Source organism: Choloepus didactylus, chromosome 1 (assembly GCF_015220235.1).
Source record: "Choloepus didactylus isolate mChoDid1 chromosome 1, mChoDid1.pri, whole genome shotgun sequence".
NCBI classification, from domain to species: domain Eukaryota; kingdom Metazoa; phylum Chordata; class Mammalia; order Pilosa; family Megalonychidae; genus Choloepus; species Choloepus didactylus.
The window spans coordinates 204,473,765-204,497,462 of NC_051307.1; the positions used below are offsets into that span (position 1 = coordinate 204,473,765).

The window sequence follows — 23,698 nt, forward strand, 5'->3', positions numbered from 1 at the left end:
CTGACTTATGTGCATTAATCTTGTATCCCGCTACTTTGCTAAATTTGTTTATTAGCTCTAGTAGCTGTATCGTCGATTTCTCAGGGTTTTCTAGATATCAGATCATATCATCTGCAAACAATGACAGTTTTACTTCTTCTTTTCCAATTTGGATGCCTTTTATTTCTTTGTCTTGCCGGATTGCCCTGGCTAGCACTTCCAGCACAATGTTGAATAACAGTGGTGACAGCGGGCATCCTTGTCTTGTTCCTGATCTTAGAGGGAAGGCTTTCAGTCTCTCACCATTGAGTACTATGCTGGCTGTGGGTTTTTCATATATGCTCTTTATCATGTTGAGGAAGTTTCCTTCAATTCCTACCTTTTGAAGTGTTTTTATCAAAAAGGGATGTTGGATTTTGTCAAATGCTTTTTCAGCATCTATTGAGATGATCAATTGATTTTTCCCTTTCGAGTTTTAATGTGTTGTAATACATTGATTGTTTTTCTTATGTTGAACCATCCTTGCATGCCTGGAATGAACCCCACTTGGTCATGGTGTATGATTTTTTTAATGTGTCTTTGGATTCGATTTGCAAGTATTTTGTTGAGGATTTTTGCATCTATATTCATTAGGGAGATTGGCTGGTAGTTTTCCTTTTTTGTAGCATCTTTGCCTGGTTTTGGTATTAGATTGATGTTAGCTTCATAAAATGAGTTAGGTAGTGTTCCCTTTTCTTCAATGTTTTGAAAGAGTTTGAGTAAGATTGGTGTCAGTTCTTTCTGGAAAGTTTGGTAGAATTCCCCTGTGAAGCCATCTGGCCCTGGGCATTTATTTGTGGGAAGATTTTTGATGACTGATTGGATCTCTTTGCTTGTGATGGGTTGGTTGAGGTCTTCTATTTCTTCTCTGGTCAGTCTAGGTTGTTCATATGTTTCCAGGAAATTGTCCATTTCTTCTACATTGTCCAGTTTGTTGCCATACAGTTGTTCATAATATCCTCTTGTAATTTTTTTAATTTCTTCAGGATCTGCAGTTATGTCACCTTTTTCATTCATTATTTTGTTTATATGGGTCTTCTCTCTTTTTGATTTTGTCAGTCTAGCTAGGGGCTTGTCAATCTTGTTGATCTTCTCAAAGAACCAACTTTTGGTGATATTTATCCTCTCTATTGTTTTTTTGTTCTCTATGTCATTTATTTCTGCTTTAATCCTTGTTATTTCTTTTCTTCTACTTGGTTTAGGATTGGTTTGCTGTTCATTTTCTAGCTTCTTCAGTTGATCCATTAGTTCTTTGATTTTGGCTCTTTCTTCCTTTTTAATATATGCGTTTAGTCCTATAAATTTCCCCCTTAGCACTGCTTTTGCTGCATCCCATAGATTTTGGTATGTTGTGTTCTCATTTTCATTCGTCTCTATATATTTAGCAATTTCTTTTGCTATTTCTTCTTTAACCCACTGATTGTTTAGGAGTGTGTTGTTTAACCTCCAGGTATTTGTGAATTTTCTAAGTCTCTGATGGTTATTGACTTCTAATTGTATTCCATTGTGGTCAGAGAATGTGCTTTGAATAATTTCAATCTTTTTAAATTTATTGAGGCTTGTTTTATGTCCCAGCATATGATCTATTCTGGAGAAAGTTCCGTGAGCACTAGAAAAGTATGTGTATCCTGGTGATTTGGGATGTAATGTCCTGTATATGTCTGTTAAATCTAATTCATTTATCAGATTGTTTAGGTTTTCAATTTCCTTATTGGTCTTCTGTCTGGTTGATCTATCTATAGGAGAGAGTGATGTGTTGAAGTCTCCCACAATTATTGTGGAAACATCAATTGCTTCCTTTAGTTTTGCCAGTGTTTCTCTCATGTATTTTGTGGCACCTTGATTGGGTGCATAGACATTTACGATTGTTATTTCTTCTTGCTGAATTGCCCCTTTTATTAGTATGTAGTGGCCTTCTTTGTCTCTCAAAACATCCCTGCATTTGAAGTCTATTTTATCTGAGATTAATATTGCTACACCTGCTTTCTTTTGGCTGTAGCTTGCATGAAATATTTTTTTCCATCCTTTCACTTTCAGTTTCTTTGTGTCCCTGTGTCTAAGATGAGTCTCTTGTATGCAACATATTGATGGTTCATTTTTTTTGATCCATTCTGTGAATCTATATCTTTTAATTGGGGAGTTTAATCCATTTACATTCAACGTTACAACCGTGAAGGCATTTCTTGAATCGGCCATCTTATCCTTTGGTTTATGTTTGCCATATTTTTCCCTCTCTCTATTAATGTCCTTTATTGTACCCATACCGAATCTCTTTAGTACTGAACCTTTCTCCAAGTCTCTCTGTCCTTTCTTTGTTTGTCTGTCTGTAGGGCTCCCTTTAGTATCTCCAGTAGGGCAGGTCTCTTGTTAGCAAATTCTCTCAGCATTTGTTTGTCTGTGAAAAATTTAAGCTCTCCCTCAAATTTGAAGGAGAGCTTTGCTGGATAAAGTATTCTTGGCTGGAAATTTTTCTCACTCAGAATTTTAAATATATCGTGCCACTGCTTTCTCGCCTCCATGGTGGCTGCTGAGTAGTCACTACTTAGTCTTATGCTGTTTCCTTTGTATGTGGTGAATTGCTTTTCTCTTGCTGCTTTCAGAACTTGCTCCTTCTCTTCTGTGTTTGACAGTGTGATCAGTATATGTCTCGGAGTGGGTTTATTTGGATTTATTCTATTTGGAGTTCGCTGAGCATTTATGATTTGTGTATTTATGTTGTTTAGAAGATTTGGGAAGTTTTCCCCAACAATTTCTTTGAATACTCTTCCTAGACCTTTACCCTTTTCTTCCCCTTCTGGGACACCAATGAGTCTTATATTTGGACGTTTCATATTATCTATCATATCCCTGAGGTCCATTTCGATTTTTTCAATTTTTTTCCCCATTCTTTCTTTTATGCTTTCATTTTCCATTCTGTCATCTTCCAGGTCACTGATTCGTTGTTCAACTTCCTCTAATCTTGTACTATGAGTGTCCAGAGTCTTTTTAATTTGGTCAACAGTTTCTTTAATTTCCATAAGATCATCCATTTTTTTATTTAGTCTTGCAATGTCTTCTTTATGCTCTTCTAGAGTCTTCTTGATTTCCTTTATATCCCGTACTATGGTCTCATTGTTCATCTTTAGTTCTTTGAGTAGCTGCTCTAGGTGCTGAGGCTCTTCTGGTCTTTTGATTTGGGTGCTTGGGCTTGGGTTATCCATATCGTCTGGTTTTTTCATATGCTTTATAATTTTCTGTTGTTTTTGGCCTCGTGGCATTTGCTGAACTTCATAGGGTTCTTTTAGGGTTTGTAGACCTATTGAAGTCCTTATCTCTAATTTATCAGATCTACAGCTTCGTGGAGTACACTTTCTCTAACTAACCAGCAGGTGGCGTCCACGAGCCACCTGTTCTCCACAAGCCAGTTCTCCCCTGCTTAGCCTTTTTGGTGAGTGGGGGAGTGAGTCTTGTGGGGCCCAGTTGGTGTACCAAGCTTGCGTGTGTAGTTGGTGTTGCCTGCCCTGTATGTGGGGCGTGTTTCTGGGCAGTTGGGGAGGGGGGGTGGCCCTAACAATCAAATCTCCCTGGTGATCCTAGAGTTTTAAAGCTGCTGCAATAGTCTAATCCTTCAGTTCAGTCCTGCCACAGTTTGTCTCTGCCACTGACCCACAAGTCCTTGGTATTGGCGTATGGCTCCTGAGACTTGCAAGTGGGCCCCTCTTCCAGGCCGTGCACCCCGGGTCCTCTGTTGAGGGATGACTGTGCTATGTCACAGGTGAGTGCCGTCCCCCCAGGGCAGTTCTGGGCTGCTGGGCTGTGTAGGGAGGCTCCCAGTCTGCTCAAATGATGGCTGAGTGGGGCTTTGTTAATTCACACTGCTCCACCTTCCCAACTCTGGGACAATCAGCTGAGGTTGCAGGGAAGGCTAATGTCCACGCCCAGTTTTGTGGTGTGTGCCTGTTATTTGAAGCACTTCCGTCACACTGGGTTGTCTGGGGCAGCTCTGGGCTATGGGGCTGGCGATGGGCAGGAGTGTTTCCTGTCCACCAGGATGGTGGCTGTGAGCGGACACCCCCCTTTTCTTGGGAAGTTGTGGTGTTTAGTGAATTTTCTCAGCCACTGGATTATTGCCTTTTGTCTCAGAGCTCTCTTAGTTCTGCTCTTGACTTGATGTGCCCAAATTGCAAGTCTTTGAAGCTTTCTGTATTGGGCTTCTTAGAGTAATTGTTTTAGAAAAAGAAAAAAGGATTAAAAAAAAAAAAAAAAAAAAAGGGCCCTCCTCAGAGATCTAATGGGTTATTGAAATGCTAAGAGACAAAGCAACCAGGGCCATTAAGGAAAGGTCCACAGGGCAGAGAGATCAGCTTTTCTTCGGGATTTGCATATGCACCTCAAGGCCTGAGCTCCGCCCTTCCCCTTTCTGTGTTCACCAGAACTCCAAAAATCCTCTGCTTTTATTTTGGAGTTTTTCGTGTTGTTTTTTTTTTTTTCTATGCCTGTCTCCTCTCTGCTGGGCTGGCTGCTCTCAGATTCTCTGGTGTCTGGTCTCAGTCTATCTATGGTTGGAGTTTGGATCAGTAGAATGAGTTTCCGATACGGGCTGCCACTGCAGTTCTCCCTTCTCCTTCCCGGATCTGACAGCCCCTCCTCCCACGGGACTGAGCCTGGCAGGGAGGGGCACGGGTCCCCTGGCCGCAAAAACAGATTTCGCTGATCTCAGCAGTTCGACATTTTCATGAGTGTTGTGTGACGTATGCCCAAAGACAGATTGCTCTGTGGTGTCCAGTCCACGCAGTTCCTGGCTTTCTACCTACTTTCCTGGAGGAGTAACTAAAACATACAGCTCACCAGTCTGCCATCTTGCCCCGTCCCCCCCTAGGTGATTTCTTACACAAGCTAAAGCCTAGCAACTTTGGCCTAAGAATTGATCCAAGTACTAAAAGGCAGAATTGTACTTTTAATCCTTGTTTCACTTGGTAATCCTGGGGTGTGATTTTTCAAATTATAGAAGCCTGAGCCTCACTATAGACCTATGAGATGTCCAGAAGTGGGATCTGAGCACTGGAGAGGTTTTTTTGTTTGTTTGTTTTTTGTTTTTAAAACACATTTGCCCAGTGATTTTTGCTATGTGCCTCTGCCCTCATCTGTCAGCTTTTTGGGGTTTTCTTTCCTTCTTAGGACTAGATGGTAGCACCCCTGCCTTTGAGAGGGAGCGGCTCATTAATCAGTTCAATGATCCCAGCAACCTCACCACCTGGCTGTTCCTTCTCTCTACACGGTGAGTGGAGTCCAAAAGGTGAGGTCAGAACGGTGGGTTCAGGGCAATTGGCCACATGGGCAGGGACCCCAAAAGCTCATCCAAGTTTAGTCAGGACAGATATGTTCAGTTTGAAACTTGTTTTTGAAGACAGAGAAGAAGACCCAAAGGGAAGTTTACATTACATTGGAAGGGCAGTCATGATAGTGTCATGAAGTACTTAGAGACCTTCATTAACAATAATCATTGTTTGCTTTTCTCTCTGAGTGTTCTGAGGCTTAGACGATCTGATGAACAAGAAAGTACTTTAAAAAGTAGGAAATGCAAGATAACTTAAAGGGCAGATGTATTATTTGTTGCATGCCAAGCAACTCAAAGGCTGTGCCTTTCCACTATCAGAATGCCCTTGGCAGGGTACAAGGCAGTCATTCTGCTAAGCTGTTAGACTAAAAATACCAGAGACATCTGTGTGCAGAAGTTTCCTGTCACCAAACGACATTGCTCTGGGGCCAGGATGTGGGTACCTTACTTGTTACAGAGGGGTGGAGAATGGGTTTTCTTTCTGAGTCGATAGTCATGTCCATGTTGAATTTTTAGGGCACCTTTTTTCCGTAAAGTAACATACTGTCCATTAACAGGACAGCAGTATCCTCGAGTATGTTGTGCCTAGGATAAAGAGGTTAATGTGAGATAGGAACTATAAAGGGCCAAACCGATTTGTAGACTATCCTCAAGATGAAAGGCTCTGTGATTGTTGGTTTATGTTTTGAAGGGCTGGATGCTTGGGCGTGAATCTGATTGGTGCCAACCGAGTGGTGGTGTTTGATGCTTCCTGGAACCCTTGCCATGATGCTCAAGCAGTATGTCGGGTATACCGTTACGGCCAGAAAAAGCCCTGTCACATCTATCGCCTTGTGGCTGATTTCACCCTCGAAAAGAAGATTTATGACCGTCAGATTTCCAAGCAGGGCATGTCAGGTGGGCCATCTTCCAGGCTCAGGGAGAGGCTCACCTATACAGTCTAACCATCCTTATGGTATTAGTGGTGAAGTGGAGGGGGAAAGGAGGAGAGAGGCAGGATGTGGGAACACGGGCTGGCTTAGAATCCTGGGAAGCCAGCAGGTGCTCCCTTTTCATTCTGATTGAAATGAGTGCTTAAGAGGGGATTGACCACGACTTGTTGAAGGTGGGTTTAATGGTAAGAGCCAAGCCAGTTTCTCTTACAGCTATTTCCATTCCTCTGAGGCCTCAGGACTAGTCTCTGACTTTCAGATAAGGGATAGCCTGAAGTGACAAGATATTAGTGACAATGCTGCCACACAAAACATCCCTTCTCTCTGCTGTCTTTTGTATTTGTGTTTTTGCTGTTGCCTTTGCCTTGGACTAACTTTCCCATGTCTTCTCCCTTCTAGATCGGGTGGTGGATGATCTAAATCCAATGTTGAACTTCACCCGGAAGGAGGTGGAGAACCTACTGCACTTTGTTGAGAAGGAGCCTGCTCCCCAGGCATCCTTGAGTACAAAGGGGATCAAGGAGCCAGTCCTGCAACTTGCCTGTCTCAAGTACCCTCACCTCATCACCAAGGTAATGCATGCAGTCCCCAGAGGACAGACTCCATCGAGACAGGCTTGTCTGGCAAGCTTGTTTCCTTCTCCAAGGTCTTGTTCATCTGGGTGCCTTGGTCTCATCTGTTTTTTTTCTCTTGTTCCATATACCCTGCCCTTCCTTTCGGTTACCAGTTCCTAGGAGTGCTGAGCTCAGCCATGTGTAATTATTTGACCAGTGTGAGATTTTCCTAGTAGAAAGAGAAGGGGAAATTCTGAAAATGTAATTTGTTAATTCTCTGAATTCTCCCCATTCTTTTGGTATGGGAGGCAGGCTTTGGTTGTCCAAAGCTTATGCTAAGTTAGAGTTGTAAGTTACTCTACTCTTGACAGAAAGACAGTATACCTGCCTGAGTATCTGAGTAGGCTCTTGGCTGGTGTGAGAGAAGCACCATTTTGGTTTCAGAGAAGGGCTTATTGTATGTCTGTCATGTAGTTGCAAAAATTGGTAATTAAATCAATATCCTCTTGTGTTCCCAGGAGCCTTTTGAGCATGAGTCATTGCTCCTTAACCGGAAAGATCACAAGCTGACCAAAGCCGAGAAAAAAGCAGCAAAGAAAAGCTATGAGGAAGACAAACGCACTTCGGTCCCCTACACCCGCCCATCGTACGCGCAGTATTACCCTGCCAGTGACCAGAGCCTGACCAGCATCCCTGCCTTCAGTCAGAGAAACTGGTGAGACACTGAAAGGGGAGGGGCTGAGCCTAGGGCAGGTCAAAAATGCCTTTGATAGCTTTCTTTTTTAAATAAAGGGAGAACCTACAACTTGTTCTTCGGCTGCTGTGAACTGACAGGTTCTGTTCTTGAGTTTCAAGCCCTGATGTTCTAAATTTCTCTAGTTTTTACTGCCCTGGCTGGAAGAGTGAGCTGCTGGCCTTGTGATTCAGGAGAGTCCCTCTGGACCCCTGGTGAAGAGATGCAGTTTCCTAAAACACAGAAGCCCAGACCTTTCACACAGGTGCCTCTAATTCCTAGCACTTTGGCCCTAGATCTAGCTTAGCAGGGAGGTTCAAGGGTGAAGGCCAGGTCTTCTCTGGATCTTGGATTGCAGTCAGGGAATTCTGCTGCCCCTATTGGGAAGAAAATGTCTTTCTTGAGTACAACTCTGGAAGCCAGCTGCTAAGCTGAGGGAGGGTTTAAAGATTTGAGGGGTATAGATTTGAAACTTTTTTCTTAAGAAGATTCTCATGTTTAAAAAAAAAAAAATGCCAAATGAGGTTCTATAGGAACTGAAACCATATAAGATTTTAGAAAACTCTGATTTTTATGATTAAATTTGCTATTTTTTATGTACAATGTGCTTTCAAATAGAAAGTCATTCCCTTTCAAAGCCTTCAGTCTTTTCATTTCTGTGTGATCCTTCAAGATACTATTGCCTGGGAATGTTCTCCTCCCTTGCCCCCCACATCTTTCTCTATTCTGGGCTTTTCTGTGTCATGGCAGGAGTGGACTGAACATGAGCCCAATGGGAGAAAAGTCATGTTGGGGGAAGCTATGACAAGTGCTCCAGGTTGGGCTGCGAGATGTCCAATCCATTTCTGGCCCAGCTCCAGCCCCATGGAAGGCAGCAACTTTCTGCAGCAATCGATGAACCATATTTTGACTCTGTTGATTCTTTATCCTATCTGGGTTCATGTGAGGAGACCTTTCTGTCTCATTTTCTGACCTTAACCCTACACAGAATATGCAGGCTGGGTTCCTGTTACCCCCTGACTTCTGATCCTAGAAAGAGTACCACTGACACCTCACCAGGGCTCCTTTCTCCTGCAAAGCCATCCAGAACAGACATTGAGGAAATGGACCTCAGATTTGGTAGTGCTTGCTGTGATTGCTTGGCCTATCTGGGAATTTGGGGGTACAGGGTCCAGGGTTTGCCCTAAGGGACTTATAGCAACCTGAGAGCTGTGTGATTGAGAAGGCATGCAGAGCAACTCCAACAGCAAAGTGGCATAAGTGTTCTTTTGTGTGCCAGTCTTTAATCAGATGAGGAAGAACATACCAGACCAAAGAGGTCTCTTTCCCAGGCCTAAAAGACCAAAGGCACAGACTTCAAAAAACTTACAGATACTTTATTTTAAAAAAATCTTAAATCAGGAGCAGCTTTCTCAAGGTACCAACATGGAAAGGAAGGTGAACAGTGAGGAATGCATCACTGACCATGGAGCAATATTTTGGCATGTTGGTAGTAAGAGATGCAGAGCTCGTGCCTGGGCTGGCTGAGGTATGTGCTGTTTAGAAGTCCAGCCTTTTTGTATAGAGCTTTGGCTGCTGCTGCTGCTGCTGCTGCTGCTGCTTTTGCTGGAGACTGGCCCAAGCAGGAGCCTGGAGGAGCCCAGTGAAAAATAATGCAGAAGAGAGAGAAGTGCTTGCATTACCTGTTGAGTCTTGAGGTTTCAAAGAGGGTTAAGATGGTTAAAGTGTTAGGACAGAAGGTTTCTCAAGATCACCTGAACAATTGGCATGATACTGCTCTTTATCCTTGGATGAGTAGGAAAATTCCTTCCATTTGTCTTCAACTTAGCAGTCTTCACTGTGGTCTGAAGACTCTTTATTCCCTTACTCCATCTTCCTAACTTCCCTCTGGGTACTAATTCCTAAGTAGTCAGTCCAAATTCTAGAGGAGCAGATGTCTTCTGACATTTCCAGAAAGGTATTATTCTACCAACATCCAACTCTTAGACTCCAAGAGGCTTTATCCCTTAGTCCTGCCTCAGTTCTGCATCCAGGCTATTCTTGAAATGACTGGGCTCTGCAGGTATTTTCTGATCCCTCACCACAGAGCAGTTGAGGGTATACAATGGAGGAGTCTGGAGAGGCTCTGCAGTCTTTAAAAAAAGGTATGTAAGGACTATTCTGCTGAACTCTCTTAGCATGCTTTTCTTTCTCTCACAGGCAGCCAACACTGAAGAGTGATGAAAAGCCAGTGGCAAGTGTTCGTCCTGTGCAGTCCACCCCCATCCCTATGATGCCTCGGCATGTCTCACTAGGAGGCAATGTAAGCTCTGCCTCCAGCACAAACCCAGCTATGAACTTTCCAATCAACTACTTGCAGCGTGCAGGAGTTCTCGTACAGAAGGTGGTCACCACAACAGGTCAGGAACTCCTGGGTTCTGTTCCAGGGGTGCTATACACACACACACACACACACACATATATATATATGTGTGTGTGTGTGTATATATACATATATACATACATATATATATATATATATATATATATTTTTTTTTTTCCCTTTAATGAATTTTTTCATTTAGGAAGTACTTATTTATTAAACACTTCTGCATTCTAGGCCTTACTACACTTGGTGCTGTAGGTAAAAATAGAGAAGACAGCAGTCCTTGATCTTAAGAAACTTGTATTCTAGTGAAATATTTTAGGAATATTAAACCAGGTTTTCATGAGTGTGGTGGGTGGGAAAAAACTCTGAGCACTGTAGAGATTAAAGAGATGTGATGGGAACACAAGATTGGTCTCAGAAGATCTCACAGAGGTGTGAATGTGCAGAGCCCTGCCTGACTGTGGGGTCAGCTGAGCATGGGATACAGCCATCAACTTCCCTATGTAATTAGAAGACCTGAATGTCATTTGCTTCTTTCTCTGTGAGTTTGATATGGATTGAGTATCATCTCACCCAGAGCCTGGAGGTGGGCCAGCAAATCTGGGCAGCCCATCCACTCCTGTGGTTGGTTCTGTGATTCAGGGTGATTGGGAAGGAAAGCATTTCATGACCCTGTTTTATAGTTTGTTTTTTAGAAATATTCATGATATATAAATATTAATGAGCATATCTTAATTGATTTTGCTGAGTATGAAAATAATTCATGTCCATTATACAAAGTTTGAATTGAATAGAAAGAAAAAGAGACTCACCTGTAATCCCACTTCACTGCAAATTTCTTGAAAAATACTCTTCACTTCATTCTTTAGGTAGGCATTGGGTAATGCTAGCAAGGAAGAGGGTGAGGCCACTTTTGGGGCCTAAAGTGATGTGGAGCAGAGGCATGCAAATGGCTTAGGGAAGAAAAGAATATACATAGAACTAACCATTTGAACTTGAACCAAGCCACAGACTGTGAATTTTTTAATTGATTCAAGGGAAATTGATCAGAAACCTACCAGATTTCTAAAATGTTTCTTGTTTTTATAGTGTTCTTTGTTTAGACAATTATGAGAGCTCCTACTTGCCTTCACCTTCTTTGGGTCAGTGAGGAATGGGGGTGGACATGACCTTTACATTTTCTTTCCCTCCTTTAATCAGCCTCTGGGTAATCTAAATTTGAGATCTGTGTCTTCACTAGATATTGTTATTCCTGGACTAAACAGCTCCACAGATGTACAGGCAAGAATTAATGCTGGTGAGAGCATTCACATCATCCGTGGGACGAAAGGTGAGAGCCTGACCAAAGGGCCCACCCCTGCCCTTTGTTTAGCGTGCTAAGCTGGGAAGCAGAATAAATACATATGGCTTGACCTAGAGGAGATTAGGAATCACCTATAAGAATGTCACTTGGGGGAAGCAAGAAAAAAGGGTATTTCTCAACAAAGTTGAGTTGGGCCCAAAAGATACGTCAGTGGCTTATAAGAAGGAAGTTGCTGTATTTTCCTCCATTGTTTTTATGGAGGATCTTGGGGTGAGAATTGGTATACATAAGAAGACTGAAATTGGGAGGAAAGAGCTATAGAGTGGGTTATAAGCCAACATGTGTGTAACTGTGTTGTCTTTACCTACTACTTGCTTGGAGGGAGTGAGGGTCCCAGACGAGGAAATATATTATGCAGATGGATTAGTACACATTGATTGCATGACAGAGTTTTTGAGTGTGGTACTTATAAAAGTCCACATCTGCTTCTGGCCTCCTTACAGAGGGAGATGAGATTGCTACAGTGAGAAATCCTGAACAGTGTCAGGACAGAGTCTAGGCCTGTCTTTCATGTCAGCCTTTGACTAAGCACCATTACTGTGTGAGGTTCCCTGAGGCTCTTTGTTTAGTAAAGATATTTTGCTTATGAACATCTGTTGGATCAGAGCACCTTTAGGCTCAGGGAAAAGGTGCCATGAAATACATACATGAAATACTCAGAGAAGATCGTACCTTTCTTCTTTACTGAACTCTTCCTAGCCTAGAGTAGGGGTCAGCAAACCACAACCCATGGGCCACATACAGCCTGCTGCCTGCTACTGAACAGCCCATGAGCTAAGAGTGGTTTTTACATTTTCAATTGGTTGAAAAAAAAAAATGAATAATATTTTGTGATGTGGAAGTAATGAAATTCACATTTCAGTGTCCATAAATAAAGGTTTTTTGGAGAACAGCCATACCTATTTGTTTATGTGTTGTCTGCAGATCACAAACCTAAAAATATTTATTATCTAGCCTTATAAGACAAAGCTTGCTGACCCCTGGCCTCCAGACACACAACATACCAGGAGATTGATCAGAAGACACACCAGGAACCGGAAAGAAGATGGCTTAGTGCTTTGTGGGAACAGAATGCAGGTTTTAATTATTCCTACCAAGGGAGACAATAAGGCTCCTTCCTTTAGATCAAAAGGAGGATCTAGGCCAGATAACCTGAGAACAGAGGGAGGCAACTTGTTCTCTTTCATAGCACATTGTTTATTTTCTCCTTTGCATTTAACTCTTCCTGATATTTTCTGGTGTAATCATCATTTCCTACTCTAGAAGTTAAACTCACAAGACAGGGCCCTAATCTGTCTTGTGTACTCTTATGTCTCCAGAATCTAGAACAGTGCCTGGTACATGGTAGGCATGCAATCAGTGTTTGTGGAATGAATGAAAAATTATGGGTCCACAGCTCAGACACCTCTCTCCTCATTTCAGAGGTCTTGAGAGAGGATTTGAGACCTAATTTTGTAGCTTTTTCCAAGCCCATGGTACATAGGCCTGGAGTCTCCCAGGGTTGGCTGTGTTGCGTGTCTAATGGTCTTCCACATGTGTCTTCATAGGGACATACATCCGTACCAGTGATGGGCGGATCTTTGCTGTCCGGGCAACTGGCAAAACAAAGGCCCCTGAAGATGGTCAGACGGCTGCCTCAGGTATGGTGGCTTCTACTTTACGTTGACCTACACAGTTTTTTTTGTTTTGGTTTGGTTGGGTTGGGTTTGTAATTAATTTATTTTTTGAATAGATAATGTTTCCATGGTTCAAAATTGAAAAGGGACAAAGGGAGTAAAGTAAAAAGTAAGTTTTCCTCCCACCATGAACCCCAGCCATCCATTGCGCCTCCCTAGAGGTGTTGCTCTCACCAATTTATGTTTGGTTTTTGTTTGTTTGTTTGTTTTGTTTTGTTTTGTTTTCAGAAATATTGGTACAGGATATGTATTTGTGTGTGTGTGTATATGTATATGCACACACACACATATATATGAGTATATATATGTGTGCGTGTGTGAAATTTTTTTTGAATTTTTTAAAGAAATGCTAGCATACTATAATATATGGTTTACTCCTTTCTTCACTAATGTGTATATCTCAGTGCTCATTCCTTATCATTCCTTCTAGATATGCCTCATTGAAAGTTTGTACAGAATGCCATTACATGGGAATAATGTCGATGTCTAAATGTCAATGGACATTTAGATCATTTAACTCCACCATTACTGACAGTGCTGCTTTGTAGACATGTGGGCATATCTATAGGATAAATTCCTACAAGTGGGATTGACAGGTCAAAGGGTGTATGTGTAGCACCTTAACAATGTTAAGAACTCTTGCTGGATTTCCCTCTCTGGAAGAGGTTGTCATTTATCTTCCCACCACAAAGTTATGAGAGCTAGACTGCTCTGGTTCTCACTTTGTTTTATGGAAATTTTCTTACAAACAGACAAAGTGAAAGAACAGCACCCATATACCCTGTCCTAGACACAGTGATTGTTAACATTTTGCCATTTTTAATTCATATCCCATCTTTTTTCCTCTTCCCTTTCTATTATTTGAACCATTTACAAGTTGAAGATGTCATGTCATTTTACCCCTAAATACTTCAACATGCATTTCCTAAGACTAAGGACATTGCTCTACAACACCATTATCACATTGAAAAAGTTAACAATTCCATAATCTCACCTAGTACCCAAGTCATATTCAGATTTTCTGAGTTACCCAAATGTCTTTCATAGTTGTGGGTTTTGTTTTGTTTTGTTTTTAAACTAGATGGACTCCTTTTTAACTTCATTTTCTTCTTTTCTCTCTCCCTGGTCCCTGACTGCCTCTTGCTTCTAGAAAGTGTATGACTACTTGTAAGAATAATTGCTTAGCATTTCACACTCATTATCTCATAGGATTCACAGTGACTTTGATGTAGAGGTTTACAGATTGGGAAACTGGGAGGCAGAGAAATTGCATACTTTGTCATGGGTAGACTTGTTCCTGGATCAAAACTGAGACATAATCTGAGGAATGATTTCTCTGTGTCTGGGAAAGGCTGACTGGGTGATATATGGATATTAAACTATTAGATTTTGGGGGACCACAGGACAGGATTTTTTATTTTCCTATGGAATTTTTTCCTATATCCTTCTTTTCTCCCTGGCCATCCAGGTTCTCAGTTACCTACATTCTGTCCTCAGGTTCCCAGGGGCCTTCTCGCGAGTCCACAAGCAACGGCAGACACAGTGCCTCATCACCCAAAGCCCCAGACCCTGAGGGGCTGGCCAGGCCCGTCTCCCCTGACAGCCCAGAGATCATCAGTGAGCTCCAGCAGTATGCAGATGTGGCTGCTGCCCGGGAATCCCGTCAGAGCTCCCCGAGCACCAATGCCTCCCTGCCTGGCCCCCCGGCCCAACTTGTGGACAGCAGTGCTGTTCCTGGGACAGCTCTTGGAACTGAGCCTCGACTTGGGGGTCATTTTCTCAATAATTCTCTCCTAGTGACCGGCCAGCCCTGTGGTGACAGGCACCCAGTGTTGGACTTAAGGGGCCACAAGCGAAAGTTGGCCACACCACCTGCTGCCCAGGAGTCAGCCCGGCGGCGGTCCAGGAAGGGCCATCTTCCAGCCCCCGTGCAGCCATATGAACACGGGTATCCAGTTTCTGGCGGGTTTGCCATGCCACCAGTCTCCTTAAACCATAACCTCACCCCGCCCTTCAACTCCCAGGCTGGGGAGAACTCCCTGTTTATGGGAAGTACCCCCTCTTACTACCAGCTGTCCAATTTGCTGGCAGATGCCCGCCTGGTGTTCCCAGTGACTACTGACCCTTTGGTGCCAGCAGGCCCTGTTAGTTCCTCTTCCACGGCTACCTCAGTCACTGCCAGCACCCCCTCCTTCATGCTCAACCCCTCTGTGCCAGGGATACTACCCAGCTACTCACTCCCATTCTCACAGCCACTCCTGTCCGAGCCAAGGATGTTTGCGCCTTTTCCTTCTCCCATCTTGCCCAGCAATCTTTCGCGGGGCATGTCCGTCTACCCAGGCTACATGTCCCCACATGCAAGCTACCCAGCTGGTAGCCTCCTCCGGTCCCAGGTGCCTCCATTTGACTCTCATGAGGTTGCCGAGGTAGGGTTCAGCTCCAACGATGATGAGGATAAGGACGATGATGTGATAGAGGTCACTGGGAAATAGCTGGGGAGACCCTCCCCACCTCACTCGGGGTCCCCAGCAGGTTGCCCACCAAGCTGGAAGGCAGTCATCTGGGCTCTCTGAGAATAGGGCACTTGGCAGGAGGGAAAAGGAAGACAACAAAGAAGGGTGGTTGGCTATAGCTGTAGAGTTCTGTTGCTCTTTAACAAAAGAGGGAAAAAATCCCAATAGAGCAGCAATAGTGGGAAATCAGGGACCCAAAACAGGGATTGGGGGGTGGCGGTGCAGGACAGCCTGCCTCTCTTCCTGCCTGCCTTGCTTATGCTGTCTGCTTGCTTGCTTGTCCATCTGAGTGTAGAGGCCCACATCCCATTTCTGTCTTTGGGAACATTCTCTCCCAAGAGAGCTGCCTTAACTGGGTGACTTAGCTTGGCCTGGGAAGGGGAGGGGAGGGAGGGAGGGTGGATGAGAGAGGGAGGGTGGACAGGGGGAGCAGACTGAGATCCTATGATTTGGGGTCTTTTTAGGGGTTGGGAAGGAAGACCAGGTTTGTGTGTGTGTGTGTGTGTGTTTATGTATGTATGTACATGTATGTTACAGAGCAAGGGTGAAGGCAGGAGGGGAGGGAGGGAGGGAGGGACGGAGGGAGGAACTAAGGGGGAGACTCAAAAATGAATTAATCTTTTTCAAATGGAAATCAGAATGTGGTGGTGGTTCATGGCAACTATTGGTATGAACTTCAGGGTGAACCCAGGACGAGCCATGGAAATCACAAGTTTCCTTCTAGTTGGGTGAAAAGAGGGCCCAGCTAACCTGAGTCCCTGGTTTTCAGAGCCACATTTGCTTTAGAATTTGGGGAAAATCATGAGAGAAAAATAGGCATTGCAATCTGTCTCTTTCCCCAGTGGCTGTATCTGAGCAGATCTTCCTTTCCAGGATGTGAGCTTGTCTGTGTGCATTGTGTGAGTGTGTGGTCATGGAGTTATGGCTGGAAGAGATATTCTTCACAAGGATGGAACTGAACCCCCAGCTGCCTATCCTGGTGGCCTTTCCTTATCCCTTTCTTTCCCTATTAGAGAGCTCCATGTTAATTTATTTCTTATGGGCAATTATTTATTGTTTGGATTTTTTGTGTGTCTTAAGTTTTGGGGGGTGGGAGGGGGGAAGATTAGGGGTAAGGAGGGTGGGAGGGGAAAGGGCAGTTTTAAGATGTCCCAGATTCCCATAGCTGCTGGTGAAAAAATCCTGGGTAGATGGTGAATTGACCAGGGAAAAGAGAAAGATGTAAATGAGTTTTAAACTAAACAATTATGTTTTGGGGAGACAGGAAGGAAGATCAGAAAATCCTGGGACTGGATAGTTAGTGGAGGTGCAGCTCACTCGAAAGAGATTGAAATTTGGGATCATGGAGTTTGCTGTTGGGAAATAAGAGACCCCAAATTGGAGCTATGTTTTCCTGGGATGACCTCAGAGACAGGCTCTCTCTGCTAAATAGCAAAGCTGTGGAAAAGAGGCTGCTGGGTTGAGGGAACAGACTATCGATTGTTCTCTTTGGAAGTGTTGTGGTTTCCTCAGCCTATCAGGGGATTGATGTGGGACTGGTATCTATCTGCTACCTCCATCCTCTACAGAGTCGCATGGAGGAGCTCTTTTTCTGTAAGAGCCCTAAGTCTGGTTTTTGTCTTAAAAGAACACATCAGTCATTCTGGGTCTCCTCTTTTGTTGCCATTGCCAGGGAGAATAGCATCTAGTCCTTAACCATTAACACTGGCTTATTCTCACAACCTATTCCTATTCTCACAACCCCCCCCCCAAAAAAAATTAAGACTTTGCTAGGCCATTTTTGGTGATGAATAAACCTTGTCTGGCTTTAGAACTCCATCACCTATCCATGGGGCCCTCCTGGCTGGACAGCTGCTGCACCTGTCTCTTCCTAGCCCTGGAGGCAGGAGCTTGGTCAGATCCTCCTTAGCTGCTTCTGCAACTCTGTGAACAGATTGTTTCCATTGTTGGAGGGCCTTGGCACACTCTGGGTTATTTTCACCAGAGAAGAGACAAGGAGATGACTGATGGGGTGTGTGTGTGTGTGTGTGTGTGTGTGTGTGTGTGTGTGTATTTCTGTGCTGTCCAATAACACCAAAAGTGGAACTTACGGAGTTTTCTTCCTCTGTTTTCATAAGCACCCGGTTCAACACTTAACTCTGCTACTCATAGAAGCCTTAGATTTACAGTTTAGCTATGCAAATTAATTTATTAATTTAAAAAGAGCAGTTCCAACCAGTGCTTTCTCTTTCAGATGCATCCCAAGAATGGATGGTGGAGGGATTCAGTTAGTGTGGGCTCTCAGGCTTAGGCTGGTACAGTAGGAGTGAGCTAGTATGGATTTCCAGTCTGCAGAGGCACACTCACAACCTGAGTTACACTGATGCCTCCAAAGACCTGAAACACTAGGATCCCAGACATGTGTGTGTGAGTGTGTGTGTGTCTTGTTGGGGGAAGGAGGAGTATTTTTGGGTTCTGTATCACTGCAGCAGGCTCTTAGAATCCAGAAACCAACCCACCAAGAACTGAAACCATTCACTTCCAGGAAGTAAATGGCTATTCTGAGAGAGGGTACATACTGCTCTCTACACTTTGGTTCCAGGGCTGGGTCTTGCTTCATCTTGGAAGAGGCCACAATCTGGTAGGCTGACCTGGCTAGAGAAGGCTTTCTTTGATGTATGCAGCTTATACAGTGTGTGGGGTTGGGTGTGGGATCACAGGAATCAGAGTACTACCATTTCCATGTTTTTTTCTTTTTTAATGAACCTGAAAACACCTTATTTTTCTGCTGTCTTTTTGTGTGCTGGTATGCACACCAAACATGAGTGTGTGTGTGAGGGAAGCATGAAATGTCTCAGAGCCTAAGAACCATAATATGTGCGAGCCTCTTTTCACTTGGTGGTGGCTTCTACTCACCTACCATCCAGGCTTGAGTGAGGGGAGAATGGTGATATGAAGATCAGGCATATTCATTCTCCCTCACCGTTGTCTCCTACAGACTGTTTCAAGGGCCTCTCAAGCCCAGTCCATCTAGTTTAGCCTAGGTCATCAGCCTAGGGAAAACAATGCTATTGTGATGATTCAAGAATACCATTTGAAGTGATGCTTAATTTCTTTTTCTTAATGTCTGTGTGGATAAAATTGGACAAAGACAAGGTAGCCATTTAAGCACAAAAAATAAGTGAACCATGTTGTATCAAAACTGTTCCTTCGGATTGGTCATCTGCAAAGTCCTGACCCCCTCAAGTTGTGCTTCTTCAGCATCCATCTCATCATCTTCTAACTTAAGGATAACACTATTTGGTCCTTGAAACTCTCTTCCCTAGAAATTAGTGTATGGAATCTTTATATACTTGTGATTCACAGCTAAATATGAAATTTCCCACTCCAGGAGTATGAAGCAAATAGTTAAAGTAATGTTGAAAGTCCAGTGTTGCTGATAGTTTGAAATACTTAACCAAACTAGTGGCACCAAAGCAGCGTTCTGGGTGGGACTGTCACTCCACAGCTGTCAGCAGAGCAGGGCCCTCTGCTTAATTCTGCTCAAACCTGGCATTGCTCTGGAACTGAGTCTCATCCCATGGGGAAGATAGATCTTCTGGGTGCTTTACATTCCTAATTCCTAGTGTTTCAGGATTTAGCCCCTCTTCCTCCTGCCTCCCACTTCCCTATGATTTTCAGGAGAAGAGCAGTCTCTCCCTTCTGAGCCATGGCCTCTTCTGTGCACCCAGTAAAGTGGCTCTTTCCTACCAGATCTCCCAAGAGAGGTCTCTCCCTCAAAGGACCCCCAAGAGACTTTCTAGCCTTCTGCTGATTTCCTGTACCCAGGAAATCACCATCTTAAGGCCTGTCTCTGAAAATGCTGCGCTTTCCATCAGTCACCTTAACTCTATCCCCTTTCCACTGACTCTTTTCTGCCCTTTGTATTCAGCTATGACCCCCTTACTGTCTGTTCTGTGCCATTCTCTTCGCCCTGGGCTTTTTATGAATAGTCGAGTCTTAACAAGGATGAACTTCCTGAGCAGGCAATGTCTGACTTTGCTCTTCAGGGACCCCATTCTGTACCTTTCCCCTCTCACAGGTCTATTTGATGTTATGGTCCAGTGCACTGGGGAGAGGTAGCTATGCAGACTGCAGAGTCTGCAGTACAGAGGGTGGGAGGAGGTTTGGTACTCTGTTACCACTACTGGGAATATAATTCAGAAGGGAGAGGACCTCATACTGTGACCTGACCAGTACGCTCCCTGAAAGAGAGTTTAGCCCAGCTGTGTGTGTGTGTGTGTGTGTGTGTGTGTGTGTGCGCGCGCGTGCTTGTGTGTGTGCGTGCGCATGCACCTGGGTGTAAACTGTTAATCTGGTTGTGTTACTCAGGATGGGCTGGGCACTTACTGAGAGAATGCCCTCAGCCTGCCCAAGACTGGTTTTCTCCTGTACTCTCTTCAGAGGGGTCAGGGGAAAGGGAATCCAGGTGGGTTGAGGGGGTCACAGTGGATAACCACTAAGGCCACAGTGCTGCCAGGATGAGTAGACTGGCTTTGGTTTTCCATCTTTTCTCAGGATGCCCCCTGAGGCCTGGGACCCGCACCCGGCTTTGAGGAGTGTCTGTGACTGGGTATGCCAGCTGCTGGTGTGATCATGGGCTTCCCTCCTCTCTTGGCAGGGCGGGTATTCCTGCCCCAGAGACTGGGCAACTGGCTGTTTCTACAACATATTTATTTTTACTTATGTTTCATGTCACTTTTTTAAAAAAGCAAACAGAACAATTGTAAGTCAGTATAACTGCCTATCAGTTTTCTTTATTTCTCTTTTTGTAAAATAAAATCTAAACTCAAGAAGGCAGTGTTGTTTGGTCAAGGAATTGTCTGGACGGTGGTTTGGCTGGGTGGTGGTAGAAGGGCTATAACTTAGAGCATGGTGGATGCTGGGCTGGCACTTGGGGGGATGAGTGGGTTAGGCAGGGACAGAGGCAGACTGTGGGCAGACTATGTTGCAGTGGGATTCACTAGGCCTTTTCTGCTTTTGCTCACTTGAAAAACACTGCATTTCTAGGGTTCAGGGAGAAACACTGAGCTGACTCTGGGAGTGGCTTAAGGCTAGTAGGCTTCAATCATGGCAAGTCCTGCAAGGACAGCCCTGGCTGGGTTCTGAGTTGCTGGGGATCAGGCATGGCATTGCTGCCTTAAAAAAGTGGGAGATGGTGTGTCTGTGAGTGCTCGGTGGCAGGGTTTGCAGAGTGCCCTACACCGCACATGCTTTCTCCGATTATCATTCCAGTTGGAGGATCTAGCCACTGGCCCAAAGAGCACTAACCAGGGCTTTGGAGTTCTGGGGATGGGGATGCAGATGGGGGAGGCTAGGAGAGAAGGGGAAGGTCTCCTTGGCTCCCAAAGGTTAATCCCTTTAAGGGGAGGAGCCCTGAGGAAACTGAATGCTGTGGAAATTTACTAAGGTTGAATTAAAGGCCTCTATGGGGATTCCTTGGAGAGATGAAGGCAAGAGGAGGCAAATGCCAAGTCTGGGCTCATGGGAATGAGAGAATATATGCTATTGGGAAAAAGGACTAGGAGTAAAGTGTGGGTGGGGCAATGAGCTGGGAGAGTAGGTAGGCTCAGACTGCTGGGTTGCAAGGTGGAAAAGAATGTGCCCTGCAAAGCAGGCTGCCTCCTCCTGGTGGTCATTCAGGGCCTTGCAGGGATCCTGCCAAGGGCAGCACTTCATTGCAGGCAGCAGTCTGAGATGAAGTCCGGCAGCTGTTGGACTCCAGTCACAGACCGACTCCCCTTCTATGATGAAGTCTCTGAGACTCCCAAAGCACACCCTAGACTCAGATGTGGGGCTCTAGAGTTCCCCAGTCAGGCAAAAGGAAGTAAGCAGAGAGGACAAGATGAGGAAGAGAGAAGCTCCAGACACTGGTTTCCTGGGAAAAGCTCATCAGCTTCTGAGAAGCAGGAGAATTGAATGTGCAAAACTGCATATAGAGACTGTCTCTGAGCCAGTGTCCTGGCCCCTCCTCCCTAGAAAATGCTTCTGAGCCTAAAGATCACCTGCCTGGGGCACTTGAAGGATTTGATCACATACCTGACATTACTAGGCAAAAGAGAACTGTCAGGACTGCCAGCCCAGACTAGAATGTCTGTTGAGAGGGCTGGGGTATACTTGGCCCTGCAGATGAGGTTCAATCTTACTTGCCTGTGGAAGGAAGAATGTGAAGCAGAGGGAAAGGAAATCAGGATTATGAATGTCTCTGTGTGCCTCGCCTGCACCTTGCTTCATAAGAGGGATCCATAAGAAGTTGTATGCACCCCATGGCTGCTGACTTTTCCCATGGTCACTTTTCCAGTTGTCTCCATCAGGGTGACCCACCTCCTAAAACATGACTTCCCCCCTTTCTGTCATGCAAGACTGGACCTTCCATATCTTTGGGGCCCTAGCAGAATGCTTTGTAGTTTGCAGGTGCTCAGAAATACGAGCTGAAGATTGAAACTGATTTCAAGAAGCTTACACTTGACCTGGGAGTCACACAGGGTACGCTAAGCCCAGAAAAGCTTCCTCCAAGCAACCTCAAGGTTAAGTGACTAACATCCAGGGCACTGAGAGAGGAGCCTGCAAGGAGGGGCATCCCCCTGGAAGGTGAGTTCCAGGACGGCAGGACCTTGGTTTCGCTCAGTATCCTCAGACACTAGAACTATGCGGGTGCAGATTAACAATAAATGTTTGTTGGGAGGATGAATGATCACCCTGTACTCTAGTTGGAGTGGGGGGTGGGGGAATGGTGGCAGGAAGGAAACAGGTATTTGCGCTGTCCAAAGGTTGGATCCATTAGCTTCTTCTCTGAATCCGGGTTGGGCCTCAGCTTCCTTGGCTGTAAAACGGGAGCAAAGTGGCCTTACCTTGCCTGATTCCCAGGTCTGTCCCGAAGCCTCAGTGAGAAAATGTGGTAGGACCAAGGGTGGTACAAATGTCAGAGGCTGTGACTGCTACTGCTCTCCTGTGTCTCCCTAACCAGCTGTCTCCAAATGCTCCTCCTGGCCCTCTGCTGCTGGCTCTGGGCTGACATTCCGCGCCTGGGGCCAGGCGGTCCTTCAGTGCTGCCACCAAGTCGAACGCCACGTGGTTGTTGCTAAGGCGGGAGAGTAGTTGTGAGCTCCGCCCCTATCAGCTTCCCGGGATTGCCGCGCGCCCCGTTGCCATGGAGACGGGGCCAGACACGCCTCCGCGCGCACGCGCCCACGGCCACGGCCCGCCGCGCGAGGAGGCGGAGCGAGCCGAGTCGCGGGCGCGCGCAAGCTCCGCGACCTAGCCGGGAGCCGCCCGTGCTGATAGGCGTCTGCAGCAGGCGGCAGCTGAGGTGAGGGTCAGGCTGTGGGGAGGCGTCCCCGCCTCGGCGGCTCTACGCTTGCCACCGGCCGGGGACCTCCTTCCGCTTGGGCGCGGCCTCAGGGCTCCTCGGTCCCTTCCGTGTCCTCCGCGGCCCGGGCCGCCCTTTGCATTTCGTCTTGCCCTACAGCGGGTCCCAGCCAGCTCCGAGGGCCCAGGCCCGGACACGACCTTGGGCCATCCCGTACCATCCCGGGCCCGCCCACTGCTTCCCCCGCGGGTGGAGAACAGGCTCCGGGGTGTGGAGCCGAGGCAGAGGGGTGGGGAATACTGAGGTGAGAGCCGCGCTTTAGCTCCGCCTCCGTACTCTGAGGCCGCGCCTAGCATTCCAGCCTGCAAACTTTCATGTCCCTTAAGTTGAGGGAAGTGAGGTCGTGGCTGAGGAGAAAGAGGCCGGGTGAACAGGGGCTGGGAGCCAAGGGTGAGTGGCGGCGTCCCCTCCTCCCTGCATAAGTCCCTTGGATCTGCAGTCTGCCCGCGCCCACCTGGCGCAGAAGTTTCTTAGCAGCTGGCCCCTTTAAGGGCCGGGCCCTCCGCCGCCGCTGCGGCGCACTTGAGCTGCAGCAGGAAGCTAGCGCGCGGCAGCCCGCCCTGCAGCGCCTGGCCGAAGGCATCCATCCCTGGCCTCTGATTCAAGGGGAAATAGAGGCTCGAGAAGCCTCGTTGCCCAAGGTCACCGGCAGGGGCTGTTTCAGGACCTGGTATGGTGGATGAAGCTCTCCCTGGAAGATGGGGTGGCTAGCGATGAGTTTGACATTGTGAGGCTGGCTTTGTCTCCTGATTTTCCCAAGGGATCTTACTACGGGGCAGGGTTGCAGTGTGGGGGCGTAGTAGGGATGCAGAGGCCTAGGTGGGCTTTCCTTAAAAA

The 23,698-nt window shown here is 45.8% G+C and overlaps 1 protein-coding gene across 3 annotated transcripts in view; it reads left to right on the top strand.

Moving 5' to 3' along the window:
• Positions 1 to 23,698, top strand: part of RAD54L2 (RAD54 like 2) — a 176,343-nt gene that overhangs the window by 123,549 nt on the left and 29,096 nt on the right. For 2 of the 3 annotated variants that reach the window (XR_005210633.1, XR_005210634.1), the window contains exons 15-24: positions 5,176 to 5,275; positions 6,027 to 6,232; positions 6,667 to 6,839; positions 7,340 to 7,536; positions 9,754 to 9,953; positions 11,163 to 11,252; positions 12,833 to 12,925; positions 14,459 to 14,909; positions 21,900 to 22,083; positions 22,460 to 22,801. Coding sequence is in view for 1 of the 3 variants with exons in the window: in XM_037797337.1 (XP_037653265.1) it covers positions 5,176 to 5,275; positions 6,027 to 6,232; positions 6,667 to 6,839; positions 7,340 to 7,536; positions 9,754 to 9,953; positions 11,163 to 11,252; positions 12,833 to 12,925; positions 14,459 to 14,909 (1,510 nt within the window). In the remaining 2 variants the exon portion in view is untranslated. The remainder of the gene's footprint in view (positions 1 to 5,175; positions 5,276 to 6,026; positions 6,233 to 6,666; positions 6,840 to 7,339; positions 7,537 to 9,753; positions 9,954 to 11,162; positions 11,253 to 12,832; positions 12,926 to 14,458; positions 14,910 to 21,899; positions 22,084 to 22,459; positions 22,802 to 23,698) is intronic. The other variant, XM_037797337.1, reaches the window with a different exon arrangement.